Below are 24,060 nucleotides of genomic sequence, written 5' to 3' on the forward strand. Positions count from 1 at the left end.
TCTCCGAGTATCACTGACGGGGGAGAGGTCTGTATACAATACAATACAGATCTCTCCCCTGTCAGCTCCAGCACACTGCTTGTTTTGATCTGTATAGAAGAGCATTACAAAGCAATGTACTTACACAGTAAAACACACACAGTTAACCCTTTGATCACCCCAGATGTTAACCCCTTCCTGCCCAGTGTCATTAGTACAGTGATCAGTGCTTTTTATTAGCACTGATCACTGTATCAGTGTCACTGGGGATGTCAGTGACAGTTAGTCAATTCCCCCCAAGTGTCAGAATGCCTGCCGCAGTCCCGCTATAAGTCGCTGATCGCCGCCATTACCAGTATTAAAAAAAATTTAAATATTCCAGTATACTGTATATACCACCATTTGTAGACACTTTAACCTTCACGTAAACCAATTAATTTACACGTATTGGGATTTTTTTCTAGCAAAGACATGGAGCAGAATACATTTTGGCATAAATTTATGATGGAATTTGATTGTTAAATTTTTTTACTGTACATGTTTAATAGCAAAAAGTAAAAAATATTGTTTTTTCTCAAAATTGTCGGTCTTTTTTTGTTTGTAGCGCAAAAAATAAAAAACGCACAGGCAATCAAATACCACCAAAAGAAAGCTCAATTTGTGGGGAAAAAAGAATGTAAATTTTATTTGGGTGCAGTATCGCATGGCCGCGCAATTGTCAGTTAAAGTAACGCAGCGCTGTATCGGCAAAAATGGCCTGGTCATGAAGAGGGGTAAATCCTCTGGAGGGCAAGTGGTTGAGAATTAAACCATTTTGTTATATCTGTTTAAAAAATGCAAACAAAATATCTGTTGATCCTGCCAGAAATTCAGAGTTGTCCTGTGCACTCTGCAGTCTTATCTCAAGCATTGTTGTCAGCTCTGCCCAGGCTTCCCGCCTGAACTACAGAAGTGGTCCTTACACACGTCATGTCCTAAGGTGACAACAACTCTCCTCCATAGATACAACACAGAGAGGGAGCGTATAGTATTTATAGTGCTTGTAAAGGTAAACTTTTTTTGTAGCTTGATGCATTCCCTGTGGTAGCCCCCCCCCAGTCCCCCCTAAATACTTACCTAAGCCCGATCTCGATCCAGTGCTGTGCACGTCTGCAGCTGCTCTTCTCCCCTCTTGCTGCTCTCCCAGGCTTGGCTGAGAGCAGTGAGAGCCATTGGCTCCTGCAGCTGTCAGTCAAAACCTGTGAGCAGGGGGCGGGGCCGAGGCATGCTGTGTGTCTGAATAGACACATAAAGGCCGGCTCCGGAGCAAGCCTGCCTGAGTGCCTCAGAAGAGTAGCCAGGACTGCCAGGGCTCTCTGTGCCAAACCTTTGCAATCACTCTATGATTTAGCGTGGTACTTAAAATGTCCTCATCTTTCCTAAATCATGTGCCAATCAGCATAAGAATCAGAAAGTGACCAATTTTTCACTTGTAAAGTACAAATGCCAAACAAAAGCAACCTGCTAATAAAGTGCTGAGTGCTGGTTACCTCAGATAGGCTATAGTCAGGCAGTGAGCTCAGAAGATTGAGAGTTTTTCAACAAAGAGGAAGTGTTGTCACCTTAAAACAGGAAGTGTGTCAGTGGCAGGATCACCAGGTGAAAATTAAAGAAAATAAAAGCCTGAAAAAAACTGAAAAACTAATGCAGCCACCACATCTAAGGACTGGTAAGCTGCAATATATCACACTTTTTGTTCTTGGGTTTAGATATTCTTTGTGTATTCCAGCTAAACCCCAGATGGTGGAGCCTATAGCAATCTCTATGGGGGATTCCTCTCGTGTTCTCTTCACCCTCAATCTACTGAGGTTTTACCCGGAAAATATTGAAATAAAATGGAGATATGAATATGACGATAAAATAGTGGAAATGCCATGGAAAAACAATGTTCGTAAACACAAAGATCTCACATATGTCACCAGTGTTGGCAACATTTATATAAAGGTGTTTGATGATACAAAGATCAAATTCTCTGTAACGTGGAAACACGAATCTATGGATGAACCGGAGACCAGAACACTGACTGTAAGAGGTAAGAAAGGAAATAAATATTGTATCAAAGAACATAAATCCAACAATACAACCGATTGCTATACGAGCCATATTGTAATTTAAAGTGTTTATGAAGGCTTATTTTTTAATAAAAAGATAACAAACATGTCTGTACTTACCTGCTGTGTGCGGTGGTTTTACACAGAGCAGCCCGGATCCCCCTCTTCTCGGGTCCCCCGCAGACTCTTCTCGCTTCTCCTTTCTTAACTTAAAATAAATTTGCACCTGTCACAACAGAAATCACACATCAGTGTGAACCCAGACTAAGTCCATGGTCACACTGGGTGCGACTTGGCATGCGATTTGCATTTCATACGACTTGCAAATCTCATGGCAAGTCGCACCCTATTGTCTGCAATTACAGCGGTCATATCGGTGCGGTTCCGACTTGGTCAGAGCCTCACCGATTTCCAAAGTGGTACATGAACTACTTTTGGTGCAATTAGCATAGACATCTGTGTCAGATATCTTGCAAATCGCACCTGAAATCGGCACGTTATCCGACTTTGAAATCGTGGATCTTCACTGTAAGTCGCACACTCCATCGGTGAAACTAATTATGACTTTAATATTGGTGCTGGTGGAATCTTATGGCACTTATTTTTGCAAATTGAAAGAAATTTAGCAGTTTTGTGTTTTGTTGATTTAATATTTTCTACTGTTTTTTTAAAAAAATATTTTTTTGGGGGGGGCGCAGATAGCTGGACTTGCCTAGAGCGCAAAATAGTCTAGCACCGGCCCTGACTGCACACAATGAGGATTCCTGTCAGCAAGGACTGTCCATGCTCTCTGTTCTCCCCCAAACTCCCCCCTGCCATCATCTTTGCCATCATTAGCTGCTAGGACCATTGGCGTCCTAGTAACTGAAGACACGCTTCCCTAGCATGCACAATGCGATGAAACGTCCTCTATACAGAGCTGCTCTACCTTCCAGCCTCATCCCTTGACTTTGGCTCCTACCTCCCATCCTGTAGGGCAGGGGTGGGCAACTGTGGCCCTCCAGCTGTTGTAGAACCACAAGTCCCATGAGGCATTGTAAAACTAACAGTTACAAGCAGAGGCGGACTGACAACTCATGGGGACCCTGGGCAATAGGGGATCATGGGGCCCCTGTGTCCTTGCCCAAACTCAAAAAAGCCTATGAAAAAGGTACCAGGGGCATCTCATGGGGCCCCCTACTGACCCCGGGCCCTCGGGCAGTGCCCGAGTTTCCAAATGGTCAGTCCACCCCTGGTTACAAGCATGACTTTCAAAGGCAGAGGCATGATGGGACTTGCAGTTCACCAACGGCTGGAGGGCCACAGTTGCCCACCCCTGCTGTAGGGTAAAGGGACCCTGTTCTATGGGGGTCTGTAATCTAAGCAGGAATGCTGATTTCAAGGGAACTCTGATCTAAAGGGGAACCTCTGATTTAAGGGTGGACATCTTATGTAAGAGAAGATTCTGATCTAAAGGAGGACTGCAGATCCAAGTGGGGAATCTGATCTGAAGGAAGATTATGATCTAAAGAGGAACTCTGATATAAATAGGGATTCTGATCTAAAGGGGGACTTCTGATCTTGAGGGAAACTCTGATCTAAAGGGGATTCTGATCTAAGGGGAGACTCCTGATTGAAGGGACAGACTACAATCTATAGGGAAACTTCGGATCTAAAAGTAAATTCTGATGAAAGGGTGATCTCTGATCTAAAGGAGGACTCTGATCTAAAGGGGAAGACGGGAGGGGTCTGATTTAAAATGGGGCTCCTGATCAAAGGGGGGACTCTTACATAATGGGGAACTCTTATGTAGAGGGACTCTGATGTAAGGGGGTGTCTGATGTAAGTAGGGACTTATAAAAGGAGACTCTAATATTAAGGAGAACTCTGATGTAAAAGGAGACTTTAATGTAAACGGAACCTCTAATATAAGATTTGAATGGGGGGTGTAAAGGTTGCTAAGTTATCATTGCCTTGCTGCCTGAAAAACATTTAATGGAAAAGTTTAATTTCTTTTAAAGGAGAAGTTCATCTTTTGGACAAAAATAATAAATGCACATTTTTTTGCAAGTGTGGGTGGAGCCCCGCATGGCTGTGTTGTTTTCAAATATGACAGATAGTACGGGGAACTTATCCTTTAAATCAGGCAAGTGTGGCCCTCCAGCTGTTGTAGAACTACAAGTCCCATGAGGCATTGCAAAACTGACAGTTACAAGCATGACTCCCAAAGGCAGAGGCATGATGGGACTTGTAGTTCACCAACAGCTGGAGGGCCACAGTTGCCCACCCCTGCTTTAAATGATTGTGCTCAGTTTTGTAAATGTCCGTTAGACTCAGGTTTTATGTAACCATGCCCCTTTAAGACCCTCCCTCTGTTAGCAGAATCTGGCCACACCCAGAATTCTGTGCAGCGTGTGCATCTTTATTACTGGAGGTTGTTTGCTGGTATGGGGCGGTATTAAATGATGTACATGTGTAGGTGGCTGCGGTGTGGTATGACTTCTTGTCGCAGGTCCACACTGAGGCCCAACATGTTCTTGCCCAAATTCAGGAAACTCCCCTGCAGCTAATACATATTTTTTTATCCTCTGTCAGTGCCATCTTAATAGCATCATGGGCTGCAGGCTAAGAAATGCAGTGGGGCTCATTCCCAGAAAAACGGGGACCTGTGGCATGCATAACAGGATGCTGCAAACAGTGGGCATGGCTAAATAATGCTACATATTGGACGTGGCTTTTAAGTCTGATTAGAAATTCTAGTCTGATTTTTTAAAATTTTTAAATTTTATTATTTTTTACAATTTTTATAAAATAATTTTTTTTTACATTTTTTCACAGTGCTGGTCTTTGGTGAGATATCTTTGGTGAGATATCAGGAGTCTATCCCGAAGTCTCACTTTGAGGTCTTTGGTGAGATATCAGGAGTCTACCCCGAAGTCTCACTTTGAGACAGAGAAATGGACTGAGGAAACATATTCCCCAATTCCTTTCTTTGCAGCCTCAGCTGCACTTCAATTGAATGAACAGGGGACAGAGGCTGTTGTTCATTTATAAACTGAAGCATAGTAAACACAGTTTACTATGCTTCAGTTATGAATGAACAAAGTGAGTGATTAGCACCAATCACTCACTGTGTTAATTTAGAAAGGGAAGGGACATTTAAAAGACATATTTACTGGTCCCTTTGCCTGCTCTTCATCCTAAAGATCCCCCCACAACAGCCAACAGGAAAGTAGTGAAGGGAAGCTGGTAGCGCTGTCGGGTGGGCAGACAGGGGGCCCAAGCAGAGGGGCAATAGCATGTGGACAGGAGGGGGGATCAATGTAGCAGGTGGGGGAAATTACTGGAACTGATCTTTTGTGGCTCTCCCAGCTTTCAGCTGCTGCAGTGAGAGCCATACAGAAGATGAGTTGCAATTATTTTCCCCACCCATCATACTGATCACCCCTCCTGTTCATATGCAATTCCTCCTGCGGGGGGAGGGGAACTTCAGGGGCCACAATGTACTTGGGGCAGTGCCCAGGGATGTCCATAGGAAAAGATAGGAAAAGACTGCCCTGTCCTCTGCCATCTACTTTTCCCTATCTGTGTCCCTGGTGAAGAAATGTCTCCTTATTTCTTGTCTTGGTGACCTAACAGAAATTGTCAGCAATAAAAACCTGAGTGAGGTGCTTACCCTTCCCCACTCTACTCTTAAAATGTTGTACTACTATTGGTGATCCCTTTGGAGATGGTTTGTATGTCAGTGCCCACACAGAAAGTGAAGGAAAAAAATCTTTCAAATGATTAGAGAAACCACAATAAAAATAATTCAATGGGGGGAAAATGGCCTTTGCGATGAGTAGCAAGATTATAAGCTGCACTACCTGTTTTCTCGGGCTTCACAGTGGCATTCAAAAGAATGTTTCCCATGGGACTGAATGATCCCTCCTATACATTTTTTCTTTTGCATGGAATACTTTATTCGTTTTTTTACAGAATCCAACTCATTGTGAAATATGAACTAATTGTACATCTCTTGTAAATGACTTTGTGTTGCAGATCTGCCCTGGCGTCCACAAGTTGGAGAGATCATAATTCCCAACCTGGTAGCAGGTACAAAGGCCTGTCTGACCTGTGATATCTCTGGATATTTCCCAGATCATCTGAAAGTGAGCTGGTTTAAGAAGGAACCCGGAACAGACTCCCGTCCCATTATAACAGAGCTACCTAAAGATGCTTACAAATGCTCTGATAAGAAAAAGCAGAAAGATAATACCTTCACCTGTCAATCATCTCTGACATTCACCCCATCACTCAGCAGAGACCAGGAGGCAGACTTCATCTGTACAGTGGAACATCCCAGCCTGGAGCGTCCAGTAGAGAAAAGAACGGGTCCTATAAGAATAGGTACACTTTTCTATAATAAGACTGTCAACACATAACCATTAAGTGACTATACATTGAGACTGCATTCACAAATTGTAAAAGCAAACAGTCTTTATTTTCCAAAAGCCAAATAAAAATAGCTTTTCTTCAGCATAAAATAAACAAATTAGTCCATAAGCTTTTAGCACAAAAAACCCCCCAAAGATTTGGCCCACCGCCAGCATAAACCTGTCCCACAACAGGGTTTAAAGTTCCCACCTGCTTCAGGGGTCCAGAAAGGGTCACAGAAGCCCAGCAGCATCTCAGCCGAACAGCACACAGTTCTTTCTCCCAAATGTGTCCTGGTCCATGCAACACATGGACAATTCCTGGCTACTTCCTGCCCTTTTCCGCCCTTTCTCAACTGTCTCTGGATTTCAGCTAGCCAGACGTCCCAGAGTAGTGGCATTAAGGTGACAGTAAGGTAAGCCAAATGGAAGAGATGCAGGTACAGTCACATTAGATGGTATATGCAGTAGCTCCTCGGTAGTTTGCATTTTACACACTGAAAGGATAGCCAAGGACTCCTTACTATGTTAATTTATGCATGAGGTAATCACCTTACCTTTGTTATGTTGGGTTAACCTGTTTTTGGGGGTAAATATGTGGAGAGTCAGGGGGAGTTTCAGAGCAGGTTATTTGCAAATCAACCAGCATTGTAAAATGCAAGTCTGCCTGATTAGATTGGGAAAGGTCTTAAATATTCATAGTGTACTTGTTTATGGTGAAGAGTAGTTTTTTCATAAAGAAGACAAGGAGTATCTATTTGACTTTTTAATTAAAATATATACATACAGCTGTTCTAGAACATACAATCAAAATAACAGTGCGTAAATACAAAATCAAATGTCCAAGTGAGAAAAAGTCCTTATTTCCCTTGAATTTCAGTGTATAACTTATTCAACATATGCTGCCACCTTCCACCACTTGCAAAATAATATCAACCGCACTCACCATATGAAGGCGAGTAATGAGCCTTATAGGATATAAAGGATCCTAAGCCCTCTAGGTAAGATCAAATCTTCTTATTCACCATTAATGGGGATAAAACGCCTCCACTTTATTCTTCCATGAATTCCTCAATATTGCAGTGAAAAATGAAACTACATAGTGTAATACTGCCAAATACTCATAAATAAAAGGATAAACTCAGGCCACTCGCATGGTCAAATAAATTAAAAAGCCTTGTTTAAACGCCTGTATGGCTTAAAAGTATCCAGGTTCCACAATCAGAAAAATATATAGGGATCTCACGCTTCAGGTGGATAGCAGAGGATGATCAGCTTTCCCCCTCTGAAGATGGCCGCTTGGAATGCACGGCTTGCGTTCCAAAGACCGGAAGTGACGTAGACCCAAATCACGGCGGACCGGAAATACGTCAACGCGTTTCGCCCCTCCCACAGGGCGTTCTCAAGACACCACCTTCAGTCACTCGCCGACATTTATACAGCTCAGCTGTAATATATGCACTATACAGCTGTTCTAGGTCTAGCACATTGTCACGTACCTGGATAGTGAGCCTGATGTGAAGAGGCAGACCTCTTGTACAACTCCAGCTCAAGGACCGCTGATAGACAGTGGTCGTAGGAGCACGGTGGGGTATGGGTGCCTGAGATCAGTCCAGTAGCAGCTGGAGGGCTGATGAGTTGCAGGCCAGATGTATCCGTGTGGGATGGATGGATGCTGGAGCACCGTGTGCGGAGGATGCAGGGTCAGACGAGCCGGGTTCGATATTGGTGAGGCAGATCAGGCTTATAGCGGCAGGAGGAAGAGTAGTTGGGTCACAGGCCAGGTTCAGTAACAGGAGATCAATCAGATAGGAGCAGGCAGAAGAATAACCCGAGGACAAGCCAGAGGTCAGGGCAGGAGGCAATCAAACAGAAGTCAGGAACAGGCTGGTTTGGCAACAGGAATCAATCACGGAAGTCAGGAAACACGAGCAGGGGGAAAGGACCATACGGCAATGAGATAACCACAGCAGACAGTTTAAATAGCCCTCTTGGCGGCAGCATTAATGACAGGCGTGCGCCCGCATGCGCGAGTGCGCATGTGCGCACGCAAGTGCGCACACCGATGCCCAAGTGCCTGCACATCTGCTCGGCTTGCAAGGACCCTGCGCATGCGCATATTTGCGCGCCCTGGAGCTTTCCTGACACGCATAAGACACATAAGATCAAACATGCACATAAAACCAACCAAGCAGATTGCCTCACAACCTGTACTGTGCCCTCTTGGCTCCCTCTGTACTGTGTCCTTCTGCCTCCCCCAACCCTCCTACACCACAGACTATGCCCTTTCTGTTAATTAGTCTTTGATTTATAGCATGTGCTATTGTTTAAAATCAATTTTATTGAAAGCACTCATACAGTAAATGTATGTTTAATTACGTCAAGCTGGCGGGGGCCCCAGTGCATAACTTTTCTCAGGGGCCCATGATGCTGTAACACCCTCATAGTTTAGCTAGGTGGAGCTAGATCCCAATGGTTAGACAGGCGCAAATCAGCGGCTCAGGTGCAATAACCAGAGGGGTCAAATTGTGGTCAGGGCTGAGAGGCTGCGCAGGTCAGTCCCTCTGGAATTTCCCCCTGCTCTGAGGCTTTTGGAGGAGAGCCTTGGAAGCAGTGGGTGGATCTGAGGAGTGACTGGCTGCACTGTCAAGGGAACTCAGCTAATCTCCAAGAGAAGTCTTGGCAAGGAGCTTGGACTCCCTTAAAAAGTGTTGAAGCCTGCTCAGTAGCAGGAGTGTGGGGAGTGGAGAGAGGAAGATGTGAGGCTGTGAAGAAGAAGGCTGTCGGGAGACTAGATGTATGGGTCCTGCCTGTGAACCTGGAGCTGGAGAGGAAGAAAACTCAGTACTCACTGGCCGCCTGAGAGAGAGGAACATCTGTATGGCAGGAAAACAGCAGTCCAGCTGATAGGCCTGATAGTAGCAACCTACCCACCCACGGTACAAGAAGAGATCTCAGTGAGTACACCAACACCCCCTGGGTGGATAGGGGAAGGAGCACTCTGGTGGGAAACCAGATTAGCCCCCTACTAGTGACTGTTCATTCTTAAAGTGAAAGGAGCCAGATCCCCTGCTCAGGAATAACCCCCAGATCGCTGGAAGAAAAGGAGTTTCATCTAGGGTCTGCGTTGGTACACTGTAGAGACGCTGGTGAGCTCTCCAGCTGAGACTGTGCTGAAAATAGAGAGCTTGTAAATAGTTTTAGGAAGATTTTCCTTAGTTTTCAGTACCCTCGGCATCCTATACCTCCCTTATCCTATCCAAGTTCTAATCCCCCTCAATAAAACATAAAAACAAAGTTCAAGGACTGATTTCTGACTCTGAGTGCAAGCTTGAATGGAAAATACCATTTGCCTGGATGTGTAGGACTACAGCGGGACCCAATTCATCCGCAGCTCTTAAGCAGGTAGTGCTACAATGCTATTAAAACAGCCCTGCTTGCTAGGTCTGCAGGGTTCCAGTGTGTTCCGAAGCAAGGTGGCATGTATCTCACTGAGAGTCTATCTCAGAGAAGTAATATTTTGATTTCCTTGGTTTATATTGGGTAGATTTACTTTTTTACATGAATATAGTATATGTAGTACTACCCTCTTAGGAGTTGCTAAAGTTTTGGGTCCCCCCATAGTCGTGCACAGCCAGGCAACATGCATTTTGTTTCAGACATGCACTCCAGAGACAGTAAACAGTCCTTGAACCTGTTTTTTGGATTTTATTAATTGGTATTGAACTTGGTTTGGATTGAAGGGTGTATGGGATGTCCAAGGAACTGCAAAGGACAACTTCCTGGCAACTATGTACAAGCCCACAAGAAGGGTTTTCTCTTCTAGGAGAGTGCCCCAGCTTCTTCTGGTGTACCAGCCCAGACTCCAGATAATCCTCTTCTTATCCAGCAATCTGGAGGAATCCCTGGGCAAGAGCATCCAGTGGCTGTTATGGTAAAGGGCTAAAATTCCTGGGTATAGAGCGAATCAGGCTTCCCACCCAAATATTCCTTCCCCTTTTCTGGCCCAAGGGGTGCAGGATTACTCACTCAGTCCTTTTCCTGTGAGCTGGTGGGTCGGTAGCTGCTTTCAGGCCTTCTGATAAGCTGGCTCCTTCCCTGGCTCCTCTGGCGGTCCTCGCTCTAGGGGTCAGTGAGGGCTCAGTGATCCTCTTTTCCAGGTCCTGGGCTGTAGGTTTTCCCCTTCCCATTGGGCCCACTCCCAGGCTCCTATATTTCTTCCTCTCACTCCATCTTCTACCCAAACTCTCCTGCTACTGAGCAGGCTCAACCATGCATAAGAGCTGTCCCAACCCCATGACAAGCCTCCTGCCTGGGGATTGATCGGGATCCCTTTAGCATGCAGAACAGCCCTTCCTCATCCCCGCCCTCTGATTTCTATAGAGTTCTCCAAGTCTCTGGATTACGGGGAGGAACCCTTCCCATTGGGCCCACTCCCAGGCTCCTATATTTCTTCCTCTCACTCCATCTTCTACCCAAACTCTCCTGCTACTGAGCAGGCTCAACCATGCATAAGAGTTGTCCCAACCCCATGAAAAGCCTCCTGCCTGGGGATTGATCGGGATCCCTTTAGCATCCAGAACAGCCCTTCCTCATCCCCGCCCTCTGATTTCTATAGACTTCTCCAAGTCTCTGGATTATGGGGAGGTATCAAGGAGCTGATCTGCAGAGCCTCTCAGCCCTGACCCAAATTTGACCCATCTGACTATCACCCAGGCTGCCACTCAACTAGTTAACTAAAAATTGTGAAAATTTTTTTTTTTAATTTCTTAATTTTTCGAAAAATTATGACAAAAAAACTTACAACTTCAAAAAACTCGCCATGCCTCTTAGGAAATACGTTGGTCTGTCTACTTTGCAAGAAGGGGTCATTTGGGGGATATCTGTACTGTTCTGACATTTTTGGGCCTCAAAAAATTAGATTGGTTGTCAGTATTTCAGGATTGATCAATTTTCAGATACATCCCATAGTTTGTGAACTTTATAACTTTCCTACAAACTAAATAATAAATACTGATTTGGGTTATTTTCACCAAAGACATGTAGCAGAATACATCTTGGCCTAAATTTCTGAAGAATAATTATTTATTTCCAAACGTTTATAAAAGAAACAAAGAAAAACGCGTTGTTTTTCAAAATTTCCAGTCTTTTTGTGTTAGTTTAGCAAAAAATAAAAACCCCAGTGGTGATTAAATACCACCAAAAGAAAGCTCTAGTTGTGTGAACAAAATGATAAAAATTTAGTTTGGGTACAGTGTTTCATGAACGCGCAATTGTCATTCAAACTGTGAGAGTGCTGAAACCTGAAAATTGGCCTGGGCAGGAAGGGGGTAAAAGTGCCCTGTATGGAAGTGGTTAAACCAGTGTGTGGTAATATTTCTTTGACGTTCCCACTGCTAACATTGCAGCCTGCTCTTCTAGTATACCCTCCCAGTCCACTCACAAAAATATCTAGATCAGACAGCTACAATTCATGTATAACCTGTAACAGTGCATTGTCTGCAAAGGATATACAGGTGAAACTCGAAAAATTAGAATATCATGCAAAAGTTAATTTATTTCAGTAATGCAACTTAAAAGGTGAAACTAATATATGAGATAGACTCATTACATGCAAAGCAAGATAGTTCCAGCTGTGATTTGTCATCATTGTGATGATTATGGCTTACAGCTCATGAAAACCCCAAATCCACAATCTCAGAAAATGAGAATATTCCATGCAATCAATAAAACAAGGATTGTACATAGAACAATATCGGACCTCTGAAAAGTAGAAGCATGCATATGTACTCAGTACTTGGTTTGGGCCCCTTTTGCAGCAATTACCGCCTCAATGCGGCGTGGCATGGAAGCTATCAGCCTGTGGCACTGCTGAGGTGTTATGGAAGACCAGGATGCTTCAATAGCGGCCTTCAGCTCTTCTGCATTGTTCGGTCTCATGTCTCTCATCTTTCTCTTGGCAATGCCCCATAGATTCTCTATGGGGTTCAGGTCAGGCGAGTTTGCTGGCCAATCAAGCACAGTAATCCCATGGTCATTGAACCAGATTTTGGTGCTTTTGGCAGTGTGGGCAGGTGCCAAGTCCTGCTGGAAAATTAAGTCCTCATCCCCATAAAGCTCGTCTGTGGAAGGAAGCATGAAGTGCTCCAAAATCCCCTGGTAGATGGCTGCGTTGACCCTGGACGTAATGAAGGACAGTGGACCAACACCAGCAGATGACATGGCTCCCCATATCAACACAGACTGTGGAAACTTCACACTGGACTTCAAGCATCTTGCAGTGTGTGCCTCTCCATTCTTCCTCCATACTCGGGGTCCTTGTGCCTCTCCATTCTTCCTCCATACTCGGGGTCCTTGGGCCTCTCCATTCTTCCTCCATACTCTAGGTCCTTGGTTTCCAAATGAGATGCAAAAGTTGCTCTCATCAGAAAAGAGGACTTTGGACCACTGAGCAACAGACCAGGTCTGTTTTTCTTTAGCCCAGGTAAGACGCTTCTGATGTTGTTTGTTGTTCAGGAGTGGCTTGACAAGAGGAATACAACATTTGAAGCTCATGTCCAGGATCCGTCTGTGTGTGGTGGCTGTTGATGCACTGACTCCAGCCACAGTCCACTCCTTGTTAAAGTCCTCAACACTTTTGAATGGCCTTTTCCTGACAATCCTCTCCAGGCTGCGGTCATCCCTGCTACTTGTGCACCTTTTTTTTCCCCCCCTTTCCCTTCCACATAACTTTCTATTAATGTGCTTTGATACAGCACTTTGGGAACATCCAACTTCTTTTGCAATTACCTTTCGAGGCTTTCCCTCCTTATGGAGGGTGTCAATGATGGTTTTCTGCACAACTGTCAGGAGTCTTTCCCATGATTGTGATTCCTACTGAACCAGACTGAAAGACCGTTTAAAGGCTCAGGAACCCTTTGCAGGTGTTATGGCTTAATTAGCTGATTAGAGTGGGACACTTTGAGACGAGAATATTGCACCTTTTCACAATATTCTCATTTTCTGAGATTGTGGATTTGGGGTTTTCATGAGCTGTAAGCCATAATCATCACAATTATGACAAATCACGGCTTGAACTATCTTGCTTTGCATGTAATGAGTCTCTCTCATATATTAGTTTCACCTTTTAAGCTGCATTACTGAAATAAATGAACTTTTGCACGATATTCTAATTTTCCAGTTTCACCTGTAGACAGGCAAACATTAGAACTTCATTAAAACAGTGCTACAAATCAAAGTGATGTACTTGACAAATGTCAAAATGCCACATAGACTTGATGTTCCATTTATTCTTATAATCTCAATTAATGAAATTGACATGTAAATACAATCATTACATTTACCATCACTTCAAGTCCATGAAATGAAACTTACATTAACTAGAATAGGTGCTAATGATTAGGGAGTATGTATTTCAACTTGTCTTATTTAAACCTCAGGTATCACCATGCCAAGGTCAATAGAGCTTTCTAAGGCCCTCAGAAAGAAGATTGTGGAGTTTATGAGTCTGACAAGAGATTAAAAAGGTCACCCATTTATTTGAATTGAAATATTCTACAAGTAGTATAGATTTCAACTAATAATAAACACCAATTTGTCCAGGACTTGCCAGCTCAGAAAATTCAGCTTAAGATCTGGCCATTTAATGCTAAAAGAAGTCTCCAAGAACCCCAAAATTTCATTGTGGGATCTGCAGGTAACTTTTGCAACAGCTGGTGTCGAAGTGCATGCATTGCGGGGGTAGTGCTATCCTTACATTCATCAAGTCAACTAGTCAGCTTTGAATTTTGCATAATACCAAAGTGTGCTTATGTAGAATGTGAGGCCATCTGTCTGAAATGTTAAACTGAACCAGAAATTGATCACAGTTATGATCCAAAGTACACTAGCAAACCAAGGAAAGGCTCAAAAACATGAAATAGAAGTTTTTGGTAAACATTTGTACTCCAGAAATTTTCTTTTTTTTTCGGATGCATTTGTTCATTGAAAGAATTTTGTTTGGTCATATTCTTTATGTTGGTTTTTAAAAATTCAGCAGTTTTTCCAGAAGATTGCTATATATTCGATATGTTATCGAATCGGATGGATTCAATATTTTTGGACGCTTATCCAACCTTCCAAGAGAAATGGCATGTACTGATCTGACAATATTGACTGGCATCATATGCATCCAAATTAACAAATGGAATGACATTTGGATCCATTTGTTATCCAAATCAAACAAATTGGAAAATTTAATTATTTTTCCCACGAGCCTGAACTACTATTGTATCATGTGATGTCATCTGAATTAAACAAATGAAATGAATGCATTTGTTAATTTCGTTATAGTTTTTTTTTTGGTTTCATTGAGGTGTTACTTTATCCATTCAGAGATTCATATACATCCGAAAATGAAATTTTTGTCCAAAAAACTAAATCGAAATGAATTACACATGTCTAGTTTATGAACTTCCCTAGTCAAAGATCAGATTTGATTTCCATTGAAAAATTGTGAAAGGATTTGAAATGGGCAATTTATGTAAGGAATTCTTCAAAAATTTTGCAACTGAATTAATTTTGCATGGATAAGTGATCAAAAATTCAGAAATGAGAAGTCATTTCTACTAAAGTGGGCTACACCAGCTTCTAAATCCAAGACAAGAGCATACCTATTATTTCCACAGTACACCATTGTATCTATTGAAATTTTAAACAAATGATTGAAAAGGCAAATTTTCCATTATATCACCATTATCTTCAGGCACTGTTCGAATGAAGATCTGAGGTTGGTCTGTTCAAATACAGTATGCTAAATAGGCGAACACTTTCCATGGGGTAGAAATTAGCATAAGACATGTCCTGGAGTGTAATGCACATATAGATTAAAACCAGGGGCAGACTGCCAACTCATGGGGCCCCCGGGCAATAAGGGATCATGGGGCCCCTGTGTCCTTGCCCAAACTCAAAAAAGCCTATGAAAAAGGTACCAAGGGCATCTCATGGGGCCCCCTACTGACCCCGGGCCCTCAGGCAGTGCCCGAGTTTCCAAATGGTCAGTCCGCCCCAGATTAAAACTATAGTGAATGTAGAATGGAGTATCCTGGTTCTAATGACAGTTGGGCACTAGAGTTTGTCCTCCTGCAGCTCTCAAGGAAAAAATGGTTTGGTGAAAGCTTGCTGAATTTATAACCTATAAAAGAACAGAGCACACAAATCTTAGTAAGGTAATCCAGATGGAAGAATCAGAAAGAAATGCGGGTACAATCACATTACATAGTATATGAAGTAGCTATCGCTGACAGCAGATCTTAGAGAGGTTGATCTCCCAATTTCCTTGAGTTTCATGGGATGGATTTAATTTTTCACATGACTTGTTGTTTCACTTGACGCCTTCTTGTTTTTAACCCTGTGCGTGGTAATTTTTTTTTTACACTCTCACTGCTAGCATTGCAATACATGTATCCGGTCCACTAAACATTCTCACAAAAATATGTAAATCGCACACCATGGCTACAATCCGTTTATACAGCAGTAGCAATGCATTGTCTGCAAAGGACATACTGTATACTGTAAAATACTTTGTGACTGACACATGTCTTCTTAATAATTTTTGTTTTCAGTTCCACCCCGTCTACAAGTCCAAGGTATCAATATTCCCAACCTGGAAGAAGATAAAGAGGCCTCTCTGACTTGTAATATCTCTGGATACATAGATCCTATAACTGTGAGCTGGTATAGGAAGGAACCTGGGACAGACGTACATCCCATTATAATAACACCGCCTAATGATGCCTTCCGAATCCATACCAAGAAAAAAGATAAGACCTGTCAATCATCACTAACATTCATTCCATCACTCAGCAGAGACCAGGGGGCAGAGTTCATCTGTAGAGTGGAATGTCCCAGCCTGGAGAAGCCCATAGAGAGGACCACAGGAGCTATAGGATTGAGTAAGCATTCTATGAATAGGACTGTTAAAGCACAACTAAAGGCTTCTTCACGACAGACTAAAAACTAGTACCAAGTCCAATTACTTCCTTTAGCTGTGTTGATTGAGCCAATATATATAAATTATAATGTAATACAATACAATATAATACCATAAGAATATTTTTGAGCATGTCACATTTTACAATAACTTTTGTCTTAATATTTTTCACAGTATCAGTATTAATTCCATCAATATTAATTCTATTATTTTTATTTTAATTCTCACTGTTTTAACATTTTTGCAAGTGTGTTATGTGCATTATAGGAGTTTCAATGGACCTTTGATCAACTTATACACTCACCGTCCACTTTATTAGGTCCACCTTGTTAGTGCTGAGAAAATATTCCTGTCAGGGTAAAGAAGCTTCGCCGGGTGCCCATCAGCCGTGCCAGTGCACGAGAGTGCGCATGCATTCGTGCGCTGGCATGCAAAGGCAGGCTATTTAATCCCCTGCTGCACTTAGAATGGTGCCTTCTGGTCTGCTACGTTCTGTGCTTGTATCCTGACTCCTGTTTGCTACCTGATTTGACCTGACTGCGATTGAACTCCGTCTGCACCTACCCGGCTCATCCCTTGACTATCCGCTTGCCTGCTCCTCTGTACCTGATCTGCCCGATTGCCACGGTTGTCCATACCTTCCTGCTGCTGCACCTGCTCACCTGCATCCGCAACCGACCTGCATCCTGGTCTTCCGGGTCATAACCTGCCAGCTGTCACCGCAGACCCGTCAGGCACTCGTGCCCCTCCTAGCTCGATACCTTCTGTCTACCCTATCAGGGGTCCCAAGCAGGAGTAGTAAGAGGAAACCCTCTCTCCACGTCAGGCTGCCCAACCAGGTACGTTACAATTCCCCACACCATTACACCACCACCACCAGCCTGAACCATTGATACAAGGCAGGATGGATCCACCACACCATGACACCACCACCACCAGCCTGAACCATTGATACAAGGCAGGATGGATCCACCACACCATGACACCACCACCACCAGCCTGAACCATTGATACAAGGTAGGATGGATCCATGCTTTCATGTTGTTTAAACCAAATTCTGACCCCACCATCTGAATGTCACAAGAACCGGTCTGCCCATTCTCCTCTGACATCAGCAAGGCATTTTCCTCCACACAACTGCCGCTCACTGGAGATTTTCTCTTATTCGGACCATTCTCTGTAAACCCTAGAGATGGTTGTGTGTGAAAATCCCAGTAGATCAGCAGTTTTTGAAATACTCAGACCAGCCCGTCTGGCAGTGTTAAATATCGTGACACTTATAATATTTAAGTGTCCTTCTTAGGCGTTTAGGTAAATTGTTCTAGTGCCAGGCTGATTTAAAACAGTGTGACTTTTATACGTATAACTCACTCTAGGCAACAAGATAAAATGGATACAAAAGATAAAATACAAATAAGTGGAATATGCAGCGCCATAAATAGATGATGTAATGTTGAACACAAAATCTCAGCATAATCGCTGGAACTTAATATCAAAACCTTGAATATAAAAAGTCTGGTATATGATGAATAAACACAGTAAAAAAGTTCCTGTGGATTGAACACATGTGAGATGTACACAAATAGCAGGAGCTTCAGATGTTCACTTGATCTAAAATCCTGAAGAATCTAGTACAATAATGCGCTTACCACAGGAACATACAAACTGAGCGTTGTATGCATGTCATCAGGTATACCATCAGCAACTGGAAAAGGCCTGGACAGCAATGAGAACAATGACCGGTCATCCACGATAGACACTCAGGGGGCCTCAGCAAACACTCGGGGGTCACATCTGGTTCACCGATGGGTCCAACGACGTCCAGCCTCCTGGTGGTACTTCTCCTGAGATGGTCCACCTTACACGGCTCGCAAATAACAAGCCAAAAGGCAAAAGGTACTAATGGTGAAGCACGTCTTTATTCTGATATATCAACTTAAAATCAGTATAAAACTCACATTAGAGTTTCAGGTATTCTCCAAACATTTAATTATACAATAACCACCTCCAATTATTGTGACTCCCCTACAACACAAATCAACACCCTTCCCTAAAGGTGTACCAAATTATATCAATGAAAATGTGTTTTTATATAATTAATCCAAAAATTAATAAATAAATAAAATATAACACATGAGTATGATTCCTAAATATATCACTCAATATTCAACTTAATCCCTCAATATTTTCATAAGACAAATATGTATATATAGTCCACTACTTAAATATAAAGTCCAAAAAATTTATACTCAATAAAAATCCAGAAAGAAATCCACAGAAATCAATCAAAAAAAAGAAAAATTCAAAAAAGTCAATCAAGCCAATTCTTCCACCGAATCCACCTCAAAAAAAAGAAAAATTCACATAGTGCATTATCTTTTTAAATAAATTTATCAATTTCATATATAGTGAATCCGTGAAAAAAACAGTGAGAAAATGTGAAAAAATGTGATCACACAGTGAAAATAAAGTGTGTATACCACTCTATAGTGCCACACCAAAAACACTTCCAACAGGTGTACACTTCTATTTTACTGTAAGGGTACCCTTACCAACCATCCATATAAAGTATGCCTCTCACATTCCAAGGGCTGCACAGACTAGACCTCATAAATATCCTGTTACTGCGACACTCTCTGGGCTCCTCAGACCTCTGCTCTCAATGTCTCCAAAAAAAGATATAGGACAACATAGTATAATAACGCCAAACGGATTTATAATTTAAATATTTATTCCCAACTGCTCACATGATATAAAATTCAAAACCGCTTTTAATACAAAAGAAGGAGTCTCACAGCCATCCAGGGAGCATTCCAATACGCCTACATGTCCTTCTCCCTTATCCAAAATGGCCGCCAGTCGACTTCCGGTTCCGGTATGCGTCTTGACGTCACTCTCCCTTGACGCGTTTCGTCATCTACTTAGTCATAATATGAGTATTTCAGTCTTGTCAGGGAAGACAACAGGTGTTGGAGTAGCAAGGCTTGTAGGCTTTTAAGCGGAGTTCCACTCATCCTGTCAAAAAATAAAAGTCAGCAGCTACAAAAGCTGTAGCTGCTGACTGTTAAACAGCCACTTACCTGTCCCTTGGTCCCGCGGTGTGTCCCCTACAGCCTGTTTTACTGGCCGTCTTCTCTCCCTAGGCGCCGGCATCTTCAGTGTGGGCACCCGGCTGTGACAGCTTGTGACTTCACAGCCAGTTACCCACTGTGCATGTGCAAGTAGCGCTGCAATTCCTGAATGGTCCTGTAGTCTTCTGCGACCTGTCACGTGTCCCAAAAGACTACAGGGAGGGAGGAAGGGAGGACACCTTCCACTTCCGATCGCCTAGGCAATCGCAGCGGAAGTGGGAGCGGGTACCTCTCAAATTTGGGTACCCGCTCCCCCCCGCCCCCCCCCCCCGCCCCCCAAAAGGTGCCAATCCTTAACCACTTGCCATCTGGCCGCTGTATATAAATGGCCGGATGGTGGAAGTCCAGGGGTGGGTTGCCGTACATAAACGGCGCCTGCCATTTTGGACTGTGCGTGCTCCCTGGGAGCGCTCAGCACCGAGATCCAGTGCCTGCTGTGTCCTCTGTGCGAAGTCCCGATCATGTGATCACTGATTGACCAATCAGTGATCACATGCAGAGTAGTAAGGAAGATGTCAATTCTGACATCATTGCTTACTACATGTGAAATCTGTGAATGATCACAGAGATCACATGGTACAAGGCTATTCACAACAGCCTTGTACCATGTGACAAGCTGTGACCAATTACAGTTCACACAGTATTTCTCAATGGCTGCAAGAATGCAACCACAGAGAATGAGAAATTATTGCTTTTACAGCATTTATAGGTGTAAAAGCAATCAGTGTAAAAAAAATAAAAAATCTTCATCACCCCCCACAAGTAGTACAGTGTCACCATGGTGACACTGTACTGCTAGGGTGACAGTATGTAAAAAAACAAAACAAAAAAAACAAATAATATAAAAAAAAAAATAAAAATGTAACAAAAATGTTTTAAAAATTATAATTTTTGGTTATAAACTAATTTGGGTTATTTTTTTTTTTTACTAAAAAGATAACTGAATAAATTTTGGCCAAGATTTATGATGAAATATTATTTATTTGCTAATTTTTATAAGAAAAACACTTTTTTCAAAATTTTTGGACATTTCATTTATATAGCAAAAACAATAAAAATCCCAGCGGTGAATAAATACCACCAAAATAAAGCTTTATCTGTCTCAAAATGCTAAAAAATTCATATGGGTACAGTGTTGCATGACCGCGCAATTGTCATTCAAAGTATGATAGCGCTGAAAGCTGAAAATTGGCCTGGACAGGAAGGGGGTGAAGGTGCCCGGACTTGAAGTGGTTAATGGGGAGTGGGGGACCAGTCTTTAAAGTGGAACTTCCCCTTTTGGGTGGAACGCCGCTTTAAGTAAGCAAAATGTCTCTATGTGTCAGCTTCAGTGTGTATGAGTGTGTGTGCCTGTATATGATATGAGTCTGTTCTTATATACTTTTTCAAAGAACCAAAGAAGTCATCCCACTATACAGCCATTTCCTAATTCAGTGTGAGCGAAATTTGTAACAGCCATATTAGTAAGTGTTCTAAACACATGTCTGGTTCTTTAGCTGACGTTATTTGCAAAATACTTCAGTGGACAGAAATACACAATATTGTTACGTTAGACTGTTATCTGATCTTCCCGGACTATGGGATCACATTATTATTATTATTATTATACAGTATTTATAAAGCGCCAATAGTTCGCCCAGCACTGTACATTACAAAGGGGGACAGAACATGTGACAGAACAATACCAATACAATGCAAAACATGAGGGGATTGAGGGCCCTGCTCTTTGGAGCTTACAATCTAGGAGGGAGGGGATGGTGGCACAGGAGGAGATAGCTGTGGGGGATGGGGTGGTAGGAAGAGTGGAGGAGGTCGGCAAGTTAGCAGGGGGTGGGGTAGGCTTCCCTGAAGAGATGGGTTTTCAGGGTGCGCCTAAAGGAGAGGAGAGTAGGTGATGATCTGATGGGTTGGGGAAGGGAGTTCCAGAGGATGGGTGACACCCTGGAGAAGTCCTTGAGGCGGGCATGGGAGGAGGAGACCGGGGAACTAGAGAGAAGGAGGTCTTGTGAGGAGCGGAGTGTGCGTGTTGGGCGGTACTTGGATATTAGGTCAGTGATGTAGTTCGGGGCAGTATGGTGGACAGCTTTGTACGTCAGTGTTAGGATTTTGAATTTGATCCGTTGCGCAATCGGAAGCCAGTGGAGGGATTGGCAGAGGGGGGTGGCGGAAATGGAGCGGTTGGAAAGGTGAATGAGTCTGGCTGCCGTATTCAGGATCGACTGAAGGTGGGATAGCCAGCGGCGAGGCAGGCCAGTGAGGAGGGAGTTGCAGTAGTCGAGTCGTGATATGATGAGGGAGTGGATGAGCGGTTTAGTGGTTTCTGGGGTTAGGAACACGCGGATTTTGGCAATGTTGTGGAGGTGGAGTCTGCATGAGTTTGTTAAAGATTGGACTTGGGGCTGGAAGGATAGGTTGGAGTCCAGAATGACACCAAGTACTCTGGCCTGCGGGGCGGGTTTGATGGTGGTGATTCTTCTAACAACAGGTTAAACCTTCAGTTTAAGGATAGAGGACACATAAATGCATAAACATAATCAGCAATAATTGAGAATATACCATCACACACTATTCCTAACTAATTAGTTAACTAACTATGAAATAACTAATTATATTATAGATTAGTAATTATTGTCTTTAAAAAAAATATTTTCTTGTCTCTTAGCTCTTTACTGCATTCCAAGTGATATTTTCTAGAATGGGAAGCCAATGACCTGACCTCTTAGCCATGAAATGCCGTGGTACACTTGAACACCGGCTTACAGAGCCCATTTACACGCACGGTTCATTTTAAGCTAGCTAATGCTGAGTCTCAATATGCAGACTTTGGAGGGTCAGAAATATTAAACTATACAGACGTCTGTTATAAGCTAATTAAATTATAATTCTACAGGCACCAACAACCATGCCACGTTCAAAGCCACCTAAATCCCCTTTCTTCCCCATTCTGATGCTCAATTTGAACTTCAGCAAGTTGCCCTCACCGTGTTGACATGTTTAAATGCATTGAGTTGCTGCCATGTGATTGGCTGATTAGCAATTTGTGTTACCAAGCAATTGAACAGGTGTACCTAATAAAGAGGCCGGTGAGTGTGTATAGATTCTAAATAAATGTTTAAACCATGTATTATGGACCTATATCTTTTATAAGAATTGATGGACAGTATGGGGGAGATTTACTAAAACTGGAGCATTCAGAATCTGGTGCAGCTGTGCATGGCAGCCAATCAGCTTCTAACTTCAGCTTGTTCAATGAAGCTTTGGTAATAAACCTGGAAGCTGATTGGTTTCTATGCAGAGCTGCACCAGATTTTGCACTCTCCAGCTTTAGTAAATAACCCCCTAGGAATGCTGACCTTGTCTTTGCCTTTTTATATAAATGAATTGTATTCTACGAATTTTAGTACAAGTTGTTTTAACACTAATCATTTTTTTTATACTTATATTATATCCCTGGTAAAGTGTTTTGAGTCACTGAAACAGGCTGGCTCTTTATGAGATCTTATGATGATCATTAAAACTACTTGGACTCTTTCAGCATTTGGTCTGGTGCTCCTTTTGTGTTTTTACATTTAAGGTTGCCTGACAGAGCCAGTGAACTCAGTGGGGTTGATTTACTAAAGGCAAATAGACTGAGCACTCTGCAAGTGCAGTTGCTCCAGAACTTAGTAAATGAGGTAAAGCTTCCCTTTGCCAAAAATACCCAATCACATGCAAGGAAAAAAAAAACAGCAGTTTTGCTTGAACATGATTGGATGATGGAAGTCAGCAGAGCTTCTGCTCATTTACTAAGCTCTGGAACAACAGCACCTGCAAAGTGCACAGTCTAATCGCCTTTAGTATATCAACCCCATTGAGTGATGATGTTTCCTCTGTTTTATTGAACAGACAAGACTTGATGCTCCAGTACTTCCTGAATATGTCCTTTTCGGACACTGACACAACAAACTGCATTAGATGGATTTCATGGGCAGGCTCAACAGATATTAGTGGGATCATGTCTGTGTTTTTGCATCTAAGCCTACTTGAGACATCCCTCAGCAATAGGATTCACATTTTTTCACATCTCTAAAAGCTACATAAACTGTTTATTGGAACGGTATCCCATTTGGCCCCACAGACATCAATGAAAGGGCCTGTAAACCCCAAAAAGTGTTCTCCTCTGCTCTCCTCTTACCCAGGAGCTTGTGATTGCTATAAAAACACTTAAATAACACACATATACTGTACATGTGCAAAAAAAGCCTAAAAAACTGGGCAGCACAGCGGCTAAATGGTTATCACTTCTGCCTGGCAGTACTAGGGTTGTTGGTTTGAATCCCAGCCACGGCACCACCTGCCTGGAGTTTGCATGGGTTTCCTCCGGGTACTCCGGTTTCCTCTCACACTCCAAAGACATGCTGGTAGGTTAATTGGTTCCTGTCTATATTGTCCCTAGTATGTGTATGTATGAATGTGAGTTAGGGACCTTAGATTGTACACCCCTTGAGGGTTAGGGA

At 42.8% G+C, this 24,060-nt stretch overlaps 2 protein-coding genes across 2 annotated transcripts in view; both read left to right on the forward strand.

Annotated features, from left to right (window-relative positions):
- LOC149472051 (uncharacterized) overlaps positions 1–16,555 on the forward strand; it is a 47,282-nt gene extending 30,727 nt beyond the window's left edge. Inside the window, exons 8-10 of the mRNA XM_089693266.1 lie at positions 1,748–2,050; positions 6,090–6,437; positions 16,066–16,555. Of these exons, the coding sequence (XP_089549392.1) occupies positions 1,748–2,050; positions 6,090–6,437; positions 16,066–16,463 (1,049 nt within the window). The 3' untranslated portion in view covers positions 16,464–16,555. The remainder of the gene's footprint in view (positions 1–1,747; positions 2,051–6,089; positions 6,438–16,065) is intronic.
- LOC149472050 (uncharacterized) overlaps positions 1–24,060 on the forward strand; it is a 481,288-nt gene that overhangs the window by 173,763 nt on the left and 283,465 nt on the right. The gene's annotated exons all lie outside the window — the stretch shown is intronic.

The sequence above is a fragment of the Staurois parvus genome, unplaced genomic scaffold, assembly GCF_062004578.1.
Source record: "Staurois parvus isolate SC_StPar_1 unplaced genomic scaffold, SC_StPar_1.0 ptg000024l, whole genome shotgun sequence".
Lineage (NCBI taxonomy): Eukaryota > Metazoa > Chordata > Amphibia > Anura > Ranidae > Staurois > Staurois parvus.